We start from the raw sequence: 21,345 nt of genomic DNA, 5'->3' as shown, positions 1-21,345 counted from the left end.
AGCCAATCCCTGCTTGCCCAGTGTCCCTACCTCACCCCACCTCCCCAAACCTATTTGAGCCCTGCTCTTTGTTCTGTGTTGTTTGAACTTCTTTGAGCTCTTGAGTTAGCCTTTTCTGAATTCTTCGCTGCTTTTGTCTCCTGTGCCTGTTAACTTCCCTTTTCATCATTTGCTTTGTCCTTGTTCCTGAGTTTGTTTGCTTGTTGGTTCTGGTGTGGGTGTCCTCTGTGTGGTGTTCTCAGCCCCGGGTCTGTTGTTTTCTTCCTGGACTCCTTACCTGGTTTTTGGATTTTGGCTGGATTCCTGCCCCTAGACTAGATTGGTCTTCTGACTTTGGACTTTTGCTCGCCTCTTGACCGTGGCCTCGGATTTCTCTTATTCACTGTTTTAGGATTTTAGTGACCTTGGAACCTGCCTAGGGTCCATTCCTGGATTTCTGAGCTGTGGACCAGCCTTACAGTAACTGTCCACAAACACTATTCAGAATTTCTAGTTTCCTTTGGGATGCTCAAAAGAAAGAAAGAGCAGCTCCAATCCTCAAAGGATGCAGTCCTGTAGGTTTTACAGGGACTTTTACTTGAGCAGCTTATTTAAGGCTTAAAAATCTATTAAATTAAAGCTAGTACTGTAAACTCGTTATAAAACGTGTTTAATTAAATAAGAGCGGAGATGGAATAAAAACTAGAGGATGCTCAGTTCTCCGAGCACTGCAGTCACTCATCCCTGGGCCTAAAGACAATTTAAGTTGAGTTCTGAATTTAAATAAAATCTCAGTGAAAGTGTCCTTCCCAATACATCACAGTACAATGAGGCAGATTATTCATATAAGGTAAAGCAAATTATTACACCAAAGTATTGGGATTGCAACAGCTGCAAGCGTGAATATTTACAAAGCATTTGAATTCAGTTACAGGAGAATGTCTACCAACGCTCATGACGCTGTGGCACACAGAGGAGGGTAGGAAGGTGGAGCACCCTGGTGAGGGGGGACATGTGCCACTCATTGCCAGGACAAATGCAGTGCAAACATGGCAGTAAATGACAAGTCTATCCAACCACATCCATCCCGAAGCTCAGTTCCAGACACTGAGATGTGGAAAATCAACATCAGTCACACACACACACACACACACATATCAAATCGGAAGCAGTGCTAGTCACAGTTTGTTATAACAATGTAGTAAAACAAGACTTGAGCTCAGTCCGGACTTCACACTGTTCCAATACCTTGTTAAGGGTATCAGGTATCAAGTGACAATTAAAAAAAAATATGAGGAGGAATTTCCTACAGTAGTTGTACAATTAAGACAGGGCAGGTTTGGTTGTATTGCACTTTGCACACCCGTTGCGAGAAGCAGGATCAAAAAGCTTTTTTCGTTCGCTGAAAAGAAGAAAGAGAAAAGATGATCCCGTTGCTGGAGGGCACGAGGTTTTCTCGGTTTCTCCCTCACTCTCTGCTTTCGCTCAGCTGCTTGCGGTTTTCTCCCCCGTGCCTCAGAGAGCAGTCACCACAAAGTTCCCCGTCTCCACCAGCGCTCCTCCCTAAACAGATTGGAGAACCACTTTACACATCCTCCCAGCTCAGCGGGACCGGCAGCTCCTCCACCACGGCCAGGGTCAGTCCTAATCTGGTGAGGCTTTTACATCACTTGTCGATTGTTCAAAAACATTCAGTTCAACGGGGACAGGGTATGTGTCTTTACACAGTCCCGGCTGAAGACTGATTTGCAGGTTCAAATCCTGGAGGGGCACAGCTATCGCACCCTCCAAAAAGGTACCACATTGTGTCACCAGTATTTTCCAGCTGTCAAGTTGCTTTGATTGAAAATGTGGAATAAATAAATAACAATCAGTGCTTAATAATATTGCTATTAATAAGAATAAAAATGAATAACAATTTGCAATTTAACTGCACTTATAATGTTAGTGAAACCAAATTTCACTGTAGGGTTGATGCCAAGCTGTTTTCTTGTCTGAAGCCTGAAGACATCAAAATGAAACTCTTGACTGAAGATATACTGATGGCTACAACCAGCCCAAAACACAAGCCAGCTTTCTCCCACCTTCCTCTTCCTGTCCCAGTGGACACCCACGGTACATGAAGAACTCATGACGAACGGGGTCTGATCTTATGATTCATGGTTATCTGGGTCACAGGTTGATACATCATTTTAAAAGCCACAGTAACTTTGTGTCTTTACAGTTTTTATGCTCCATAATATAAACTGGATTTAGATGTCTTGTGTTCGAGTGTGCAAAGGACTCATACTGGACTATCTGAATTATGCGTGTTTCAGATTTTTGTTTCTGTACGGACCAGGCTGTGCAAGCTTGAAGTGTCTGGAAAATGTCAAAACATGGCTTCTATCTAGTAGCTGTGTTCGATAAGCACTAGCCAGCAGCCAACAGTGATGAAGTGCAGGGGGATTAAACATGATGCACACTTCTCCACCGTCAAACCTTTCTGCTGCTGACAGTGCAGGAACAAAATGAAATAAGAAAAGTTACAAAAGCCTCATGTTCTTGGATTTAAATGCATCTCCACGTAGATTCCCCCGGTGTCTTTTTTGTTTGTGTTTCACTGTTCCAGAGGATACAAGTGTATTCTAAAACCAAGAACAGTTATGTCTGTACGTAAAGGGTTGCAGGAGTCTGGAACCAGCTACCCAGCCATGATGGAGAAACCGATACTTCCTCAAACACCTACGTACAAAACTCCCTCATTTTCTTGCTTCTTGCTTTCCATCATAAAACTTTCACTGTAAGGTTTATACAATGGGCACAATTCATGAGATCCATCGTGACAAGTGACACAGTTATTCCCTTACAGGAAAGACAGTCCAGAGGTGAAACGAGCCTATGGGTCAGCACCGCACGAGCAGCTGCAGGGCCTTACTTGGAAGATGAGCGTGTAGTGGACGATGAGCTCGCGGGTGAGACGCACCATGTCAGTGCTCATGCCGTAGTCCCTGAACACCGTGGGCACGAACACCAGCGCCAGGTTCTGAGGAGTCATGCGGTTCACATGGCTGTACAGCTGCACCCTGAAACACGCAAGCACACCGCGTCAAGCCCTGCCCGGCGGCGGGCCGGTGAAAAGCAGAACGTTACAGGTCAATCAATCCATTCATCAATCAATCAGTCGATCAAAGTTATTCTTTTATTCTTTTTTCAATGCAGACCGTTCTCTATACAGCTGCACTCTGCAAGGCAAGTGCAGACTAAGTTAAAGCCTTCCTGACATTGAAAAGCAGGACACCACAGATTAATTAATCAATCAATCGATGCTACTCTTGTATATATATATAGGGATTTTCAATACAGAGCATTCTCAAGCATTCTCCAGGCACTTTAAACACATTATGCACTAAAACAACAGCACAGTAGACAGAAGGCACAACACAACCAGATATAACTTAGGAAGGAAAAAAAGAAATCGATTCAGACTTAAAGGACCCCCCCAGAACACATAGGTTTTAAGACGAGATTTAAGAAACACCAATGGAGACTGCAGTTTTAATGTGGTTGGGAAGAGAGTTCCAAAAATGAGGCGCTGCAGCTGAAAGGGCTCCTGATGTATCTCCTGAAGTACGATATGACGTCCTTGGAACAGTAAGAAGCCTAATAGCAGTCAAACGAAGTGAGTGAATCAGAGGTAATAACTCCTAATAACTAAATAACTAAAAAAAACACAACCTTTGAATTAGAACAGCAGACAGAAACCAAACATGTTTTAGACATTTGTTAAGTATTTCCACACACACAGTCTGAGCTCTTAACCTATATCACTCAAGCCTTACTGGTACAGGTGTTCAAAGAGGACTTTGAGGATGGCTCTTTGCCCAGCAGACAGGCTGTCCAGCCCTCTCCGATAAGCCGTGAGCCTCTCTGCCTCGACAGGGTGAGCTGTGCAGAAGAAGGGGGGGTGTTAATTTCGGGTTCCCTTGTAGAACAGAAAACCTTGATCTTGCAGTTCAATAATAACTAAGCTGAGATCTTTGAAACTTCCAACACCTGTAGTATAAAACGCAGAGTGAGAGAGTGGCCGAAGTGCCTTCCGCAGTACTGATTCACTCAATTTCTCTGCTCTTTTCTGCTCTAAAGCTCAGACACCTCAGATGCCCTCTATTGCACTGAATGAGCTCTAAAGGTCTGAGGATGACTAGCGCCCCCCTGAGACAGGTGCCCATGATAGCAGGTGGATCTGAAAGGTGAAATTATGCATTTGATCGGGAAGCGTGTAAAAGCTTAAGACTCCAGTGGCTCATCCCCAATGATCTCCTTTATCAGATTTGACCTTGCACTTGCAGCACAGTGGAGCAGGGGTAGGAGTATCGTAAGCCTGCCACCTCCCCGCTCCTGGGTCCTGGATTTGATTCCAGCCTGGATCACTTTCCATGAGGAGTCTCGGCATTCCCGCTGTGATCACAGGAGGGCAAGGACACGCTGTCCTTTAAAAATGTCCTCCTCTCCCCCACTGAGCCCTGTAATGGGCTGGTATCCCAACCAGGGTGTGACCTGCCTGCTGCCCATCGTCTTTCGGATGAGGCTCTGGGCTGCCCCGATCCTGTATTGGACAGGGCGATTATTGACACTGGACGGACTGATGGATGTATTTGCCCAGCTGGTTCTTTCTGTCCTCAGCCGGCCAGCCGGCCACAGGGACAGGGGGTGGACAGCAGCTGAAAGGGAGTCACAGTGGGGAGCACAGCAGTGGTCCAGAGCTCATTACCTGCTGCCTGGACCCAGAAGGACATGTGAGACTGTGGAATGAGCTCCACCTGCTGACGGAGGCACAGTTTGAGGGCTCCCGCCGCATCCAGGACCCCACTCTCCCCTGAATCGAACTGCACTTTGTTGGGGGCGCTGTTGAGCAACTCCACCAGCTTGCTGATCTTCAGGGCTGTTCCGCAGCGCCGATAAATCCCTTCCACCGTCAGGCCTGAGAAAGAGACAGCGAGAGACACTCCAGCTCTGCACAGGAGTCACCCAGCGTAGGGGGCCAGCGAGAGGCCGAGAACCGTGAAATCACAAGCTCCATTTCCAGGATGCCTTTCAAACTACAGCCCCAACTACAGGACATATTTCAAATAAACAAATGGGAACAGGAAAGGTTTGGCTTCAATTCGGAACGAACTGGCCTTCCTGCTCGAGGCTGCCCCCCTGACCCTGGCTGGCATTAGGAGTCGCCCCCCCCTTGCCCAGGCGCACCCCCAGAGAGCCGCCCGCCGCCTCACCGTGCTGCGTGATGTGGTAGATGCACTTCTCGATGGCAGCGGGCACCTCGCTCCAGAGAGAGCTGGCCGCGGGGTACAGCGGCGCCCCTCGGCCGGCCCCTGCAGCAGTGAGCGCCAGGATCTTCAGCAGCATGTTCCAGCACTGGCAGGGCCGCTGCAGCTCGAACTGCAGGGACAGGCACCTGCAGCAAGGGGGGCAGAGCTGAGTCTCACCGCAAGGCAACAGCTGATGCACGTTTCCGTCACCTCAGAGGAAGGCCTGCCAGCTTTTAGGGTATGTGTGTCTAAGTTTTGCATTTAGTTGTGTAGATTTTCTTTTTTTTTGCAAAACAGGATTTTTTCAGCTTTTATTTACTGGGGGAGTGGGAGAGCTCATCGGCCACTAAATGTTTCCTGAGTTGTTATGAAAGGGGCTGAGTGTAATTAGTGAGGCTCTCAATAAGGCAACCACTCAGTATAAAGGAAGTAGCAATCATTTAACCTTCTGATCCGCCTGCAAGACAAGCAATTTCAAACTACGACATTCTTTAAAACCATACAACTGGTACTGCTTTGTGTTCAAAAGTAGATGACTGTTTCTTTTAAATTACCATCTGTGAAACAGTCCAATCTAATGGATGAATACCACAGATTGATATGGGGGAGACTGTCAAAATCAAATGCTTCATGAGGAATTGAATCCTAAACTCCTTCCTCTCTGCCTTTCAAAACAAGACACATAACATACTCTCCCACTGTAACACAGTACATACCCAAAGTATGAAAGTCTTGCGGAGGATATTCTGACAAAAATTAACTCTAAGAGAAAATACAGTACTCCAAAATATCGATCCAAATGCTAATGGTTATCAAACAGCGACTCTGTGTACTAATTGAGATCCAATTATATCAACACAAGTGATCTCAGTGAAAACTGAAACAACATTCACTCTGTGTCCGGAAGGAACTCATTAATATATAGGGAATTGGCTTTTACTCCTATAAATCAGTATGTTTTTGTTCTTTTTAACTTTTCAGCCCAGCAAAACAAACAAGTCATTGTGAACACAGGGATCTTCCCCACACAGAGCCCTGCAGGGGTCTGAGCTTCACTGCTGCTGACCTGTCCACAGTCACAAGTTCAATGGTATTCTCGGCAGCGTCCACATCTGCAGGAAATCAAGAGAAAATCCATCCAAATCAGCTTCAATTAATCCATGAGGGTGACTGCCTGGGCGACTTTAAGACAATAATCAAGTGTCTTATTAAAGAGCTAGTCATGGACTGAATCGAACCCTTCAGTTACAGAACATTTAACCTTTCATTTGCAGCTTTTAAGCAGCTGGACACAATGGAAATTTAAGCAGCTGAGTTGAGATGAAAATGAACAGACACTAAGGTCACAGGATTAAGGAATGGGATGGCTGTTGATTTATTGGCCTCAGGATGAGGTTTAGCGATAGATTAATCCCATCCTGCCATCAATAATGTTTAATCATCTTGGTTTAATCATTCGTTACATTCGGAGTGAAGCCGAGAAGCTTGGCAAAAGAATACCCACGGCACTGAAATGTGCTTTCAGAGGAAAGGAAACGCATGAACGTTAGGTCTGAGCAGAATGAACCTCTCTGCTGTGCTGTGTTGCCTGACAGAGACAGGAGGCTGGGATTACAGGGGATAAAACTTCCTTACTGCAGCGGAATGAAGAGGTCAGGAACACCTTCTCTCTCTGGCGCCCCCTGGTGCTGTACAGCAGCAGTTCGTTATTCCTTAGTGCCGCCCATACCTCCCTGTGCTCCAGCCTGCCTCCCTCTCTGAGGGAGACCCGCGTAAAGGCTCGTACCCCATCCAGCTCCGAGCTTGGAACGGGCCACGGTAACAGCACCTGAGACAGGAAGACTGATCAATATTGGTACAGGAAGAGAAGCAGCCCTACTAATGACACATGATATGGCGGACGCATTAAGCCACTTCAATAACTTAACCATCATTCGCACAAGGAAGTTGATAAAAGCTGAGGATTAAAGTTGCCTGCATTTTCTTTTTATGAGATTCGAGATTAGCTGCCTAGCCAGTGGGATAATGTTTCACTGAATTTCTGTTGGTCTTAAACTGAAAACTGGATTGTAGCTAAAAGCTACATAAGGAGGTTGTGCAAGTCACATTCTCTCTATGTTATGTTTCCAGTTCTGGAAACACATCACTGATTCATCTGTTTGTCTTGGGCTCTGGTTAAGCTCACAAATATCCCAAGTGAAAAAACAAGATATTTCAGGAATACTTCATGGCGTCTGTTCAGTCAAGGCCCTAAGAAAAAAACAGCTTGTCTTTCAGATGATTTAGCATGCAGATGCACAGCTTCTGCTCTCGATGAGCCGAGTCACGGAGAGCAGGGGTGCGACTGAACTCTGCGCTGGAGCTGTGTACTACTGGTTTGTAGCGGGACCTGTCAGAGTAGTGCTCCTACCAACAGCATGCTAGTGAGCCAGGAGTGCAGACCCTACGATCACAGGCAGCCCATAAGATCGTACTGCGAGATGCTGCCAGGATGCAAGAGAGGGACCCTCTCGGCGTCCTGCTGACTGTGCCGGGGCTCCCGGCCTGGGCTGCTGTACCTTCATGATGTGCTGCATGTGTGAACTGAGGACCTCCTGAGTGGGAGCGACACACTGCATCCTGTCTCTCAGCGTCAGCATCTCGAACTCGTGGGTCGGCCTGTAGGACAGTGCGGAGTTCAGAGAAACAGAGGCCCACTGATTTACAAATCAGACCAGGGGCCACCCAGTCCTGGACCGGCCGGGGCAGTGTGTTGATAGGTTTTCAGCATGTCTGCGAAAGCAGCAGCCCCTGAAGAGGTTAATCAACGGCTCCAACTGGGCCAACAGTGAGCTGTTTCAGTTGGAGTGAAAACCCCCCAAAACCTGAAGAAGGCTCCACAGCCGAAACGTTGGGTTTCCTGTCTTCTCTTTTCAACATATTACAACAACCTATCACTTGTTCCTCTGCAGCCTACGCATGCCGACGCAGCCACCCACCTGAGCTACTGAAACCCGTAGACACCCGAGCCCTCAAGGATCAGCATTAGAGATCCCGATCTAAACTTCACTAGTACTATTCTAGTGTGTCACACTGAATTATAAACAATGCACCCATCTGTTTATTATTGAAGAACTCCTTTCCCTTTTCTCCTCTGTGTCCTGCGCTGTCAGAGTGCTGTATAAATAGGGCTCTCTGTCATCAGTGTTTATTTGTACTTATGAGTCATCCATTAAATACTGCCTCTAGCCAAAGCTCTTTTGGATTTAAAAACACTAAACCAGTTCCAAGTACAAAATAATTTGTTTTTTTTTTTACTGACCATCACACAGCGTACACAGGTCATATTGGTTATTAAAATCCCAGAGCCAATTTGACTCACATTTCAGTAAACCAGGTTCCTGATGTCATCTCAATTGTATTTTGTTTTTATAGGTGCATTTTTATTTTCATTTGTACTGGAACAGAAAGTCCATCTTTTATTTTCAACAGGAAACAAAACGGAGATGACTGGATGACTCGCCCGTCCAGAATCCAGAAGGCATGGAATAATCCAGAAATCATGGAATCAAACTGGGTCTAGTAAAGAATAAACGGCTACTAAAAAAGGTTCAAAGAGAGGGCCGTTGCCAGACACTGGCCCACAGCGGCCAAGAGCCCCGTGTGTATGACCTCAGTACCAGCACACACTCACCCCGAAGAGCAGTCAAAGATGGAGATGACTTCCTTCAAGTCCAGGACGTCGCAGGCCGCAGAATCGTTCTCCTCGGAAAACAGGAACTGGTCATCCTCCAGCTTGCCGTGGAGCTCCTCGTCCGAGGGTGCTGGCGGCCGACAGACACAGGGATGAGAACACGTGGGGCCCAGGCACTTCGCTCAGACGGCACACAGACAGCCTGGCACGCCCCACGGCTGCCTCAGACTAGCCCTGCCACACTGCCAGACTCCGGGAGGTCAGCACGTGCGTTCCACTCTCCAGTACTGCAGGTAGTTTGCTCGTACACTAGCATGACTCCGTTCTATTTGGCCTGCAGAACAAGGAGGAACCTCTTTTCCATCTTTAATATTTGATGGAATATACAATGAGGTCACTTCTTCATTTTCTCACGGAGAATCATCTTGATAAAGTGCGGACCACCCCAGGCTAAATATCCGAAACCATCACTGTTGGGGTCTACACAGGAATGTACTCGAAGGCGTTGAGATGATGGTTACCACAGTGTAAAAGGCTTAAGCGTTCACTGTCGGGCAGCATTCAGACGGCACGTTCCCCTTACCTTGTGGCGGGTCAGCGACTGCCGAGCTGCGGTGGTCCTGCTTGGCGGGCTGCTGGTTGCAGGCGGGGGCTTCTGTGGGGAGAGAAAGCCCTTTACCGTGGGGAAATCTGCTCAGACTGCGGGGGCGATCCAGGACCCCCGGAGGGCTGTGCTACCTGTGTACTCGTTGTGTCGGAGGAGCTCTGTCTGCAGGGCCTGCCCGGCACGCTCCGCCAGGGAGATGGGCGAGGGACACTGGGGGTCCCCGGTCTGGCACATGACCCGCGCCCCCGAACACAGCAGAGACAGGGTCTCCGAGACGTCAGGCCCGGTCACCACCTCACACAGCCGCTGAGAGGCACAGAGACGGAGACAACAAACTGAACAACATGCCCGTTTCGCAAACCGCTTCTGCGTTTAACTACACCTTCTAGGCAAGCAGTCAGGTGAGATTATTCAGTGTTAAGCCTCGGAAATGACTGTTAAACTTGGAAAGGGACACGTTGCACAACGTACAAGACAGAAGCCGAGGCTGTGTGGGGCCTGTCGAGAGGCTTGTCCAGAGCCCTGCTGGCCCCTGGCTCTCAGGCGTTACCTTGTTGAGCAGCTCCTGGCTGCAGGCCAGCGGGTGGGCTCGCCGGTACAGCCCCTTGCTGTACTTGGCCAGGACGAAAGCTCGGCGCTCGTTGGGGGTGGCGTCTGCCAGGATCTGCTCGGCGCCAGGGACGTTGTAGCCCCACACCTCGTTGGCGGCTTTATTCCCGTACAGGACAAACAACTGGGAGTGCGAAACCAATCAAGAGTCAGCTCAAAGCACCGTCTGGCCAAAGTCCTCTAGACAAATTCCTTGTTTTTGAATTACTAATAATTTATCCAGCAGACATTTTTATCCAGATCGACCTGCATTCTTTTCCATTTATAGTGCTGGGAACTGTACTAAAGAGATTTGAAGCACTTTGCTCTTTGGTATACCAACACTGCCCTACCATGGATATAATATAATACAATATATAATATAAACTCATATATATAATATATAAACCCACAGCCTGCCACTTCCACATCCAGGGCCCTACTTACTACTCCACACTGCTGCCTGCTGTCTCAGGAGGTGGTGCAATCCCTTAGTTTGTCACTGAAGGTCCAAATGCTATTCATGGGGTTTCTGAGATACTGTGGGTAGGATACAGCAGGCATTATGGTATAAAGCCTTCATAAAGGGACACAACGAGATGGCATTTGTGAGCCATTTTCTGCCAACTGTGTGTGCCTGCAATGCACTTTTCATTTGGAACCCATGCTGTCAACAAGCTGCCCCTTAGCCTGTCTAAGTAATGCACTATCTATGCAGCTGGTCCCCTCTGTGCTCTCAAGCTGTTTCATGGCTCGCTGTCTGACCAGTGCCAATCAACATTAACCACCCTTGTGCCATAGAGTCAGTGTGTCCACTTGGTTCACACATTGTGATGGTTGTCCGGACACTGTCTTTTCCCTGTACATTCAAGCTGTTTCCTCATGACTGGAGCCACTCTGGTCTCCTATTAACTCACCTGAATGAGAGGCTCTGTCCACACCTTCCTGTCCATCTTCAGACTGCGAACCTTGGACACGCTGGTCCCCATGGAACGGTGCTGACCTGGACGGAGAGCAGCATTGAGTCAGACGGGCCTCCCCTCTGTCTCTGCAAATGGGTCAGTCCACTGTGCCCCGCCCCATACAGTGTGCCCCGCCCCAGACCCAAGAAACCCCGCCTACCAGCGCAGGCATCACAGATGACGGTCAGCAGGTTGATGGAGGCCCACTCAGGGTTGGCAGAGCCACAGTCCGCACAGACTTTGTTCCAGGGGCTGGCCCAGATGTGCTGCGCCACCTCGCTGCAGGACAGGGCATTGCGGATAACCTGTGTGAGAGAGGCCAGCCACACTGCCTGCTCCCTGGAGGAGTCGGCCTGGAAACTGAGGAAAATAGGGAATGAGGGAAAAAGTATTATACTCATCGAACAGCCATCACTGCACACTGTACACACACATTTCAAATTCAAGGCTGGGTCTTATGCTTTCTGTAGAAATAAGGCTGGAAAATGCTATTTCAATATTAATATGCGACCTTTTTTTCCCCCCACTGTACAACATCGTAGCAATAATTAATAATATTCTATATTTTACATGGCACTTTTAAAGGTGTCTCAAATTCACTTTTTTAAATGATTGCGTCTATCCATTCTAGGGAAGGCATTCTGCTTACACTATATGCCACTCTCCCCAGAGTGCTCTGCTCAGGGGGCACACGTGCTGTCTGAGCTCTGAGCACGCTCTGTGAAAACCCTCAGCCGCACCACTGCTGACAGACGGAGATTCTGAGCGCACGCCAGGGCTGCCTCACAGATCTTGGGTCCTGGGTTCGACTGCGGTCTGGTCTAGGGTGCGCACTCTGCGTGGAGCTTGTATGCTGTCCCCTTCACTTGAGACTTAGCGGACAGGAAGCAGTTTCGTCTCGGCGTGTTCTGGGAGGTGGAGGAAACGGGCAGGTCGCTTCTCCGCTCGCTCACCTGAACGTCTTGTAAGGGGTGATGAGGCTGAAGTTGCGCCGGCCCGTCTGCTTCACCTGCGCCACGTCCATGGAGATGTAGAACATGCCCACGCCGTTGGCGAAGTCCTGCCGGGCACAGGGAGGAGGAGGAGGAGGGGGGAGCGTCACAACACTGAGCACAGCCAGCGTCTCACACCCCGACCCTCAGGGGGACAAATCAGGGACAGGGCAGGTCTGGCCCCGGGGGCGGCCTCAGACCCCGCTGTAAACGGATTCATCAGTACAGGCTTTTTGAGTCCTGAATCTGAAGCTGAAATGTATTGCTTCACACTAATGGAACTGGTATTATTAGCACAAGGAGCCTGTTATAACAAAGGGCAGATGGATCCACAAACAAGTCTTGTCAAATGTCCTTTGAGTCTTGAACTGAGAATGATATTGCAGAGCTCGCATCCGACTGACTCTATTGCGAGGGTGAAGAAAAGCAGGTTGTAATTCCCCCCTACGACCACTAGGTGGCTCCTTGTACCACACTGCACTGAGACAAGCTAAGCTAAAGTCGGACCCCTGCTGCTTCTCTGCTCCTGTCTCTCGCCCTCTGCCCCTCCTTACCTCTTTGCTGTGGTAGATCCACAGCTCGTGCCCAAAGACCGCTCCGTACACCTTGGCCCGGGGGTCTTTCATCACGAGGGTGCTGCACTGCTGTGGGGCTTCCTGGGGTTTCTGGCCCCGAGAGGCATGTAGGGATCTCACCCACCCGTCTCTCACCGCTTGGGGGGGTCAGGGGGCAAAAGCACAGCACTGATTAAGCAGGCATGGGCATCTGCGCACACATCCGTACAATAGGATCGCACTGTGCAATGAGCAACTGGGTGACAAGGAAGACAGCTCCCAGCCCAAGATGGCTGCTTGTTAATCCATTTTTGCCAGGAGAGTAATTTCCCAGACGTTTCCTGTCCCAGCACCTTCAGCCGGAGTCTCCGGCTCTGGTCCCAGAGAGCCCCAGTCCAGTACATTGTATACTGTACTGCAGCTCACCCTAAACAGCCTGTTAGTTAAAGATTAGGAACTCCGGAAAGTTATTGATCAGCTAAACGATCAGTGACTCAGTTCAGCGAGCTCTGGCTTTCTGTTCAGAAGACTGCTAATTAACCGAATTTCTAAAATCAACAGCAGCGGATCCTAATGATATTGTTCCAAGCCTTTAGAAAGTGATGATTTCACAGTGACATATAAAACCTGCTGGATTGGGCTCCACCAGGACAGAGGCTGGTGCTCTAAACCATTTTGAAATGATCACAGATTCACTTCCCAGGCATTAACTTTTGAAAGACAGGGCAGACACAGGGCTGCTTCTCCGATGCCTTCAAGCACCGATTTCTGAACATTTAGTAGACTTATTTCCATTGAATGCACAAAGCTTGTGACTGTTCAATGGACACAACTTAAACCAAACCACTGAAGAATACAGTTAATTGCTTGTTTTTCTATTTATCTTACCCTCGTTGTTGGCCATGAACTCAAAGTGCTTCTTGGGGGTGGAAATTGAGAAGCGGCCTTTCTCCAGTGACTGGACATTTGTAATGCACGACACGTGGAGCACAACCTCTGTGAACTTGTCCTGGAAAACAGGAACACTTGTCCGCTTTAAAAAACTGGCAAAGCGAAACCAGTGTCTGTTCACGGAGAGAACCTGCGAGTGCGCAAGGCCCTGGCTGTACTCACAGTACGTTTCTTCCACAGGGAAAGCAGTTTTCCATCCAGAGTAACCCACAGCACACGATGTCTGTAACAGCAAGGAGCAGAGGGTGAACGGTCTCGTCCGTGCAGGGCAGGGGTCTCCTGGAGAGCCCCAGCCCAGTCAGTCCACTCAGTCACCTGTTTTTAACGACTGGAAACACTTGTGAGCTACTGATGCATCAAGCAAGCAATCTGATCAATGAAGAGAGCTCTTGTCCTTGTGTGATTCTTGCCATTACATTTACATTTACTTACATTTTAGTCCTCTAAAATTAACGACTAACAGATTTTCAGAAATGACCATTCACAGTGGGATAGCCCCAGGTCTTTAGAAACTGGTGACCTACAGATCCTGCTGGACTGGGGCTCTCCAGGTCCAGGCTTCGAGATCCCTGATGTAGAACGTCCTCAGTCTGCCACTGAATCCGGGGATGGACACTACCATATCTCCTTACCATTGCACAGCAAATATTTGAGTGTTTTTGAATTGAGGAGTAAGATTTAGCAGGGAAGCACTGTGGTTAGCATTGCTGATGCCCCGAGTTCAAATTCCAGACCTGGGGTGCCATCTATGCGGAGTTTGTATATTCACGCTGTGTTCTTGTGGGTTTCCTCCAGGTTCCGGTTTCCTCCCACAGTCCTAAGACTTACTGGGAGATTAACTGGCCTCTGGATGAACTGGCCTCGCTGTGTGTGTGTGTGTTTGTGTGTGTGTGTGTGTTTGTCTGTGTTTCCGCCCTGTGATGCACTGGCCTGTCCAGGGGGTACCCCTCCTTTTCCCTGTTGCTTGCCTGGTTCCCCTGCAATTCTGAACTGGAAGAAGTGGTTAGAAAATGGATGCATGGTTAGGAGCCTCTGTTCAAGCAATGCAGGTGTCAGAGTGGTCCTGGTCCGGCCAGCTCAGTAACGCGGTTCAGGAGGCATTGCCAGTAGCAGGGTATGGTACCTCCTTCCCTGCCAGACCTCCAGCCAACTGGAGCGCGACACCACGCTGTCTCTGACTGGTGCCTCCTCAGCCTGCGCGCTCGCCTGCCACTCCACCCCCGTCTGCTTCCGCCGGCTCACTCGGATCGTGGCCACGCTGCAGGGAAAAGAGGACAGAGCCCGGGCCCGACCGTGAGGCGCGCGTGAGCCCTCCGCCACAGCACCGACATCATGGACAACAACAAGTCCGTGACCCCTGACCCCTGACCCCTGACCATGCCTCCTGGGAGCTAAGCACACAGAACGACTAATCTTCTGGCCTCCTCCTCTCCCCAGACAAGAGAGGTGTTAATCCACTAACCACACCTCCATTAGCGAATCCAAGACCAGGTGAAGCCAGATTACACTGCATTACACTGCTTTTACCATGTCTATCCTGATACGGTTTCCTGTGCAGAAATGAGCTCTCTGCGTTTTAAACTCCTCAACACAGTTTCTTCAAACATTTCTTACTGTATATGCAAAATGTCCACTGGTCTCTCTTTGAGCGCTGCTCTCTGAGAGACTGTGCTTCACCACTGGGCGTCCCTGACTCCTTGACTGCTTTCTTCTGATATGGAAGAATAACTAATAACTAACAACTGTTTAATTAAAAATGGCATATAAAATAGAAATTGTTTAATCAAATATTAAAAAACGAACAATGAAATATAGGAGTTCTTACCGAGGTGCCTTGCATTTCTGCTGCCTGTTCTGCACGGCAGAGGGTGGGTCACTGCAGGCAGGGGACCCCTCCACCCAGGAGACCAAACCCTGATCACTCTGCACTGCAGCGTCTGAACTGAAAGATGGGGAAGGAGGAGCAGGGGGGTGGATATGCAGATCAGGCCACGGACAGCAGGTGTCGGATTTCCCCAAAACACACGGCAGATTAATAACAAACGCAGGCAACGCTCTCTACCTGACAAACAACGCAAAGAATTTGCCATTACAGGAAACCATATCTGGGAATAAAACATTTAAAAATGACCAAATACCTGCAGGGCACACTGTTCTAGGTTGTGGAAAGGGGGGTATGGATTTTCACACTTAGTAGTTCTATGGGGAGTCAATCAATGTACAGGAAGGTGGGTCAATGCATAGGAGGATGGGTTTTAAACATGACTGAAACAATCTGTTGACACAACATCCTGCAGTGAAGATCACCTGCAAACTTGAACAAACTGTGAAACCTTAAACTGGTAGTGCAGGTTTTCATGTGGGCCTTCTCTAATGCTAAATACCAAAACAAGTGACTCCTGGTAGTCTATGGATCTAAAGCATCTCCTGTTCAGGCACATTGGAGTAATATCAGGACATTGGTTTAACAGCTTTACACCAACAACATTTAAAAAAGGATGTTTCTCATTCTTGCTATAGAAAAGCTATTAGCATCTTAAATTCATTGTCACATGTAAGAATATAATCCTCTTTTTACTGAACTATTTCTCTGTGGTGCACCATTGTAAAATAATTTACAGTGGAAAATGATAGAGCAAACAATTAGCAGGGAAGAAGCTGAGTTCAATAGTCGGTGACAAGCACAGAACCTGACTGGAACAGCCAATGAGAAGCACAGAACCTGAACAGAATAGCCAATGACGAGCACAGAATCTGAATGGAATAGCCAATTAGAAGCTGAGAAGAATGTAGAGAATGGTGGTAGAAGATCTGTAGGAAATGCTACAAAAAAGCAACAACCAATCTGTGCCGGTTCTGTTACCTATTTCTCTCAGCCACCAGACACTCACCTTTGCAAGCTTGGATATTGAATATTCTCATCTTTCTCCTGTCTCATCTGCGCCACGCTGGCTCCCCTGTCGCGAGTTTGTGCAGACCCTTCATCGCTGGGCGATGATAAAAAGTTCCAGTTTGCGTTGAGCTCAAGTCCTTCCAATTCCTCTATCCCTTGTCTGGCTGGAGCCTCCAGTGTCTGGGAGTCCTGGGCGCAGGGGGAGTCAGGCATGGGCGGAGACCCCTTGTCACTTGTAGAGCCAGACCTGGGGCTCTCAGGTGAATGTGCATCTGAGTAGGTCCTGTGTTTGAACTGCGATTCCTTAGAACTGACAGGACAAAGTGCTGGGAGGGCAGGCCAGACAAACACTCCCTGAGCGCTGTGCTGTCTTTGAGATTTCATGGGAAAGCCATTATTGGACTCATCAGGAGCTTCAGTGAAGACATGGCTCGTCTTTAGCTCAGGTTTGTGGGATACATTAAGGAATAATTTGGAATCATTGTTTTCTTCTTGCCCCAAAGAATTCCACTTCCTTAAGTTTCCTAAAACCACAGATGAATATAAAAATAAAAATATCAGGTTACTAGGAACAAACAGACCTATCAACAAGCAAGGTACAGTAGCAATCGTACATTGTCCATGTGGTATATTTCCTATCTAGAATGTCAAATGTCATAATGTCATATTGTTAATGTTTCATAGCAGGGCTGAACCACAGACCAGCTGAGGAGCAATTTTGTGGAACAAATACTCAAATGCTGAACTGATACTTTGTCAAAGCCTTCCTTGTCTGGCCGAAAAGGAAAGAGGTGTCTCAGTCAACTGCCTTGAAGACATTGCAACACAGATATGAATAAAAGTTGCTCGTCTTGTCTAACTAGCTAAAATCAGAAGTTCTTCCACACTTTCCAAGGCCAACCAGGGAAGCAGGAAGGAGCTACAACTGTTGTTTCTGGGCACTGAAATCAATAAATAAAAATAATCATAAATTGAAATTAGGTTCAATTTCAGACATTCAGACCAGACATTCCTCCTGGTATGATTACTAAGAGAACAGAAGTTACTGAAAGCTACAGTACCCATGTTCATAAAAGCAGGGGTGTTTTTACACCAGTATTACAGTTGAGTTTCTCTATGTTTACGCAGTCTGCTCTCCCAGGTTTTCCAATTTAATGTAATTGGTGGAGCTGTTTGTCAGCTGTTAATCTTGCTTAACCATCTATTGTCAGTGATTAAATATCAATCACAAAAATACAGAGCACATGCCCCCAGCTATTTATTTTTAAGGGGGACATTGGTTCATTCATAAAAGTATGCAAAACACAAAGAGTTGTGGGAGTCTGGAATCAGGTACTCGTACGAATGTCAGAAAGCACTGCCATGCACCTGGGCTCAAATCACCTAAGAAAAAGTACATAAGGCAGACAGGCCAAATGACCCCTGTCATTTTCAAACAATCTTATGCCTGTCTACTCTTTCCTGGTTAGGTGTCTTCTCCTTTGAAAAGTGGACTTTCAATCCAAAATAATTGTTTTGGCCCACTTCAGCTCTCCTCAGCGCAGGAGGGGCAACTCTTTTGACATCCTCCAGGCTCCTTCACCATCCGGGCATCCTCCGTCATCTCACCTGTCCTCGGGGGCTGCCGCTCACTCTCTGGCTCAGCCTGCGAATTTGCTGTCTCAGAATCCAGTATGTTATTTGATGACATCCTGCAAGAGACACGAACCCGTAAGGATTAGACCGATACTCTAACGACGTCTCAACAACACTGGGAGCTACAGCAGGAAGCTTCTCTACAGTACGTTTCCCAGGTATTGGTGAAGAAGTGACATTTGAATATACTTTATATCAGTTTAATGTGTAAAAAATGGCACTTTTAAACAGGCCACGCTTCATTTGTATTCAGAACAAGATATAACTGTAACTGTTCAGGTAGGGAGCTGCGTCAGCATGCGTAGGCTGCAAAGGAACAATATACTATAATAGGTTTATTCCATGCTGAAAAAAAGAAGAAAGAGAACACAACGTTTCGGCCGTGGAGCCTTCTTCAGGAGCCTTCTTCTCCACCTGAAGAAGGCTCCACGGCCGAAACGTTGTGTTCTCTTTCTTCTTTTTTTCAGCATGGAATAAACCTATTACTTGTTCCATAACTGTAACTGTTCCTTTTTTTCTGTTGGAAATGGCTCCGTCTCTTCTCAGCCCCCATCCCGAAGTTGAAGCTGTCTAGCCTGACAGGCGAATCCACTCTTCGGCGATCGAACGTCTCACTCACCTCCTGGGAACAGGGGGAGGGGCTGGTGTGCTTTCCACGGACCAAGTGTATCTGGCCCGAGGTTTGGGAACCGGGGGGGTCACCTCACTGTCAACGGGGGCTGACATCCTGGCCAGATCCCGACTGCGACTGGAAGAGCAAGAGAAGGACAGTCCGGACAGGCAGCGAGGAGAAATCGCGTTTCGGCTGCCAGCGGGGCAGGAAAGGCAGGGGAGTTCCTGGCCGTGTCACTGGATGAAACAAGACCCGCCCCTCCGCACGGCCTTCCCCCAGGCAGGTCCAGCTGTCAGCCTGTGACAGGACCTAACAGCCAGCAGCTCTGCAACACACAACTGGCTACACGCTGAAGCTCAGCAACCCACACGCTGCAGCGAGCAAACACTAAGAGCAACAAGCCACTGGAGCCAGTACCCGGAGGGGAGACACCTGGGAAATCTGAGGTTGCTGCTGGAAGAGGTGTTACTGGAACCAGCAGGGGGCGCTCACCCTGCGGTCTGTGTGGGTCCTAAAGCCCCAGTATACTGACGGGGACACTCTACTGTAAAAAGACAGTGATGAGACATAAAACTGAGCTCTTGACTCTGTGGTCATTAAAAAAAAGCGTAGGGTTGTTAGCCCAGTGTCCTGGCCAGACTCCTCCCCTGGCCCTTAAAAATCATGGCCTCCTAATAATCCCCATCCCTGAACTGGCTTCATCACTGCTCTCCTCGCCACTGAGAGCTGGTGTGTGGGGAAAGGACTGGTTTACTCTGGCTGCCGTCGCATCATCCAGGTGGGGCTGCACAGTGTGTCCAGAAAAGCACTATACAAGTGTAAGGAATTATTTTTAGGATTTCATTTACACCAACATGTAAGGGGGAAAAACACATTTTGAGGCACTTAGGAATATGACTGGAGAAGAAAAAGAGTCTGACTAGATTGGTACTTTCCAGGACCTGGACTGAGTCTCTTGCCATAATATAACTGACTTACTTTCATGCTCTGCAGCTCAATGTATATTTACTTATGAAAAAAAGAAGTTACATTAGTTAACCGCATGGTGCCTATTTTAATCCATTTTTACATAATGCTTGCTCACTTCAGTCATAAATGCCATCTGTAGATAAAAGCCTTCCAAAATAGTCCTGCCTATATCATTGGCATAACAGTGCACAGGATGGCAAAGAGTTAACAGTATTTTTTGTTGATGTTTTCTAGGGGGTTCAGGCTGAGGTTTGTTATCTGAGTATAAAGATTCAAGCGTTTTGCGCTGTCACTGCACAGTTCTTATCAGGTATTTGGTTGCAAAACAACACAGATCTGTGCCAATGCATTTCCCCAAACTTATTTTGCTGCCTGTGTGTCTATTTTCCCGGTATGTATTTTCATGTAAATGTATCAGATTGGTGCATTGGTGGGGTTTCAGGGGTTCAGTATTCTTGGGGTTCCAAAAATTAAAGCAACTATACCATCAAGCCACACACGGGTCACACGATCCATGCCGATAAAAAGTGCCTATCTCAATGCCTAGTCATCGTAATGCTTGAGTCTGACTTGCGGTTTTCAAAGTAAGATACGACAGCTTAAATAAGTAAGAGGGAACAAACATACTGAGCTGAATATTTCCCTAGAAAAGCATTTGCTTTCATTAACTGGGTCTATCAAAACAACTGAGGTAAATGCAGGAGGGTATTAAAATATCAAACTCAACGCGCGTAAACGGTGGGTACTTACAAACCCCAACACTTTAATTTCCAAACACGCGGTTAATTTCCAGACTCCACGCACGACTTTCTCTGCTCGGGCTTCAAACTGACAAATGCCCCTTTCCCCGCTTTCCAGTCCAACACAGGTGCAGCTAGATCTACCGGAGATCCTCTGGGCCGCTCGTCCGTCTCAGGAAGGACGACAGGAGCAGCCGTCAGACGCTCTCGGGTCCTAACGTGGGGAAGGATGAGGCGAGGGAGGGAGCCATGCCTACCTTCTCGCGGCTCCTGGGCTTCGGGGTTCTGTCCTGCGCAGCGAAGTCACCCCGTTTCCGTGACTGTAGTGGGTCTGGGCTCGCGGCTGGTCGCGTCACCGGCTGATTCACCCGTTCGACCGGTTTCGGCGACTCGGCAGCGCTGACACGATGCACGCCCCTGACGTGAACAAAAAAAAAACTATCAATAAACAAACAAGTATCTTCTGCCCGAGAAAATCTAATTGTTTCCTGGATATGCTCATGATTCATAGGCGTTTAGGTGTCAAAAATGAAACGGACAGCCCCAGTTCCGTACTGTAGATTACGATAGTAATGTAGTTCAGGTGGGGAGCTGCGTCAGCATGCGTAGGCTGCAAAGGGACACGTTAATAGGTTTATTCCATGCTGAAAAGAGAAGAGAGGAAACACAACGTTTCGTCTGTGAAGCTTTCTTCGTGTGTGTTGAAGAAGGCTTCACAGCCGAAACGTTGTGTTTTCTCTCTTCTTTTTTTCAGCATGGAATAAACCTATACTTACGATAGTAATGAACACTGTAAGGGCTGGTTTCATTACGACGGCTCTAGAGGTGATAATCTAAATAGCATGACAAGGCAGACCAAGATGACAGCTAACCGCTGTCTGTGAAAACAAGAGTG

The 21,345-nt window shown here is 48.0% G+C and overlaps 1 protein-coding gene across 4 annotated transcripts; it reads right to left on the bottom strand.

The window, feature by feature from the left end:
- Positions 1–632: 632 nt before the first annotated feature.
- On the bottom strand, positions 633–21,151 carry LOC102683250 (arf-GAP with Rho-GAP domain, ANK repeat and PH domain-containing protein 1). Of its 4 annotated transcripts, none has more exons than XM_015351802.2 (24): positions 20,708–21,151; positions 18,748–18,876; positions 18,102–18,184; positions 16,492–17,017; positions 15,426–15,542; positions 14,724–14,858; positions 13,763–13,823; positions 13,538–13,658; positions 12,650–12,807; positions 12,057–12,163; positions 11,264–11,463; positions 11,059–11,144; positions 10,104–10,286; positions 9,685–9,859; positions 9,530–9,601; positions 8,947–9,076; positions 7,832–7,931; positions 6,909–7,101; positions 6,340–6,385; positions 5,238–5,419; positions 4,733–4,942; positions 3,801–3,906; positions 2,945–3,044; positions 633–1,542 (listed from the first exon to the last, which is right to left on the bottom strand). In XM_015351802.2, the coding sequence occupies exons 2-24, from the start codon at positions 18,852–18,854 to the stop codon at positions 1,495–1,497; spliced, it is 3,246 nt and encodes a 1,081-aa protein (XP_015207288.2). In that variant the 5' UTR covers positions 18,855–18,876; positions 20,708–21,151; the 3' UTR covers positions 633–1,494. The 4 variants fall into 4 exon arrangements, with proteins under 4 accessions (XP_015207288.2, XP_015207286.2, XP_015207287.2 ...); XM_015351800.2 differs by having other exon boundaries at positions 2,897–3,044; positions 20,708–21,150; XM_015351801.2 differs by lacking the exon at positions 20,708–21,151 and adding an exon at positions 20,461–20,574 and having other exon boundaries at positions 2,897–3,044.
- Between the last annotated feature and the right edge of the window lie 194 nt (positions 21,152–21,345).

Source organism: Lepisosteus oculatus, chromosome 8 (assembly GCF_040954835.1).
Source record: "Lepisosteus oculatus isolate fLepOcu1 chromosome 8, fLepOcu1.hap2, whole genome shotgun sequence".
Lineage (NCBI taxonomy): Eukaryota > Metazoa > Chordata > Actinopteri > Semionotiformes > Lepisosteidae > Lepisosteus > Lepisosteus oculatus.
This window is presented reverse-complemented; position numbering and strand designations above follow the sequence as displayed.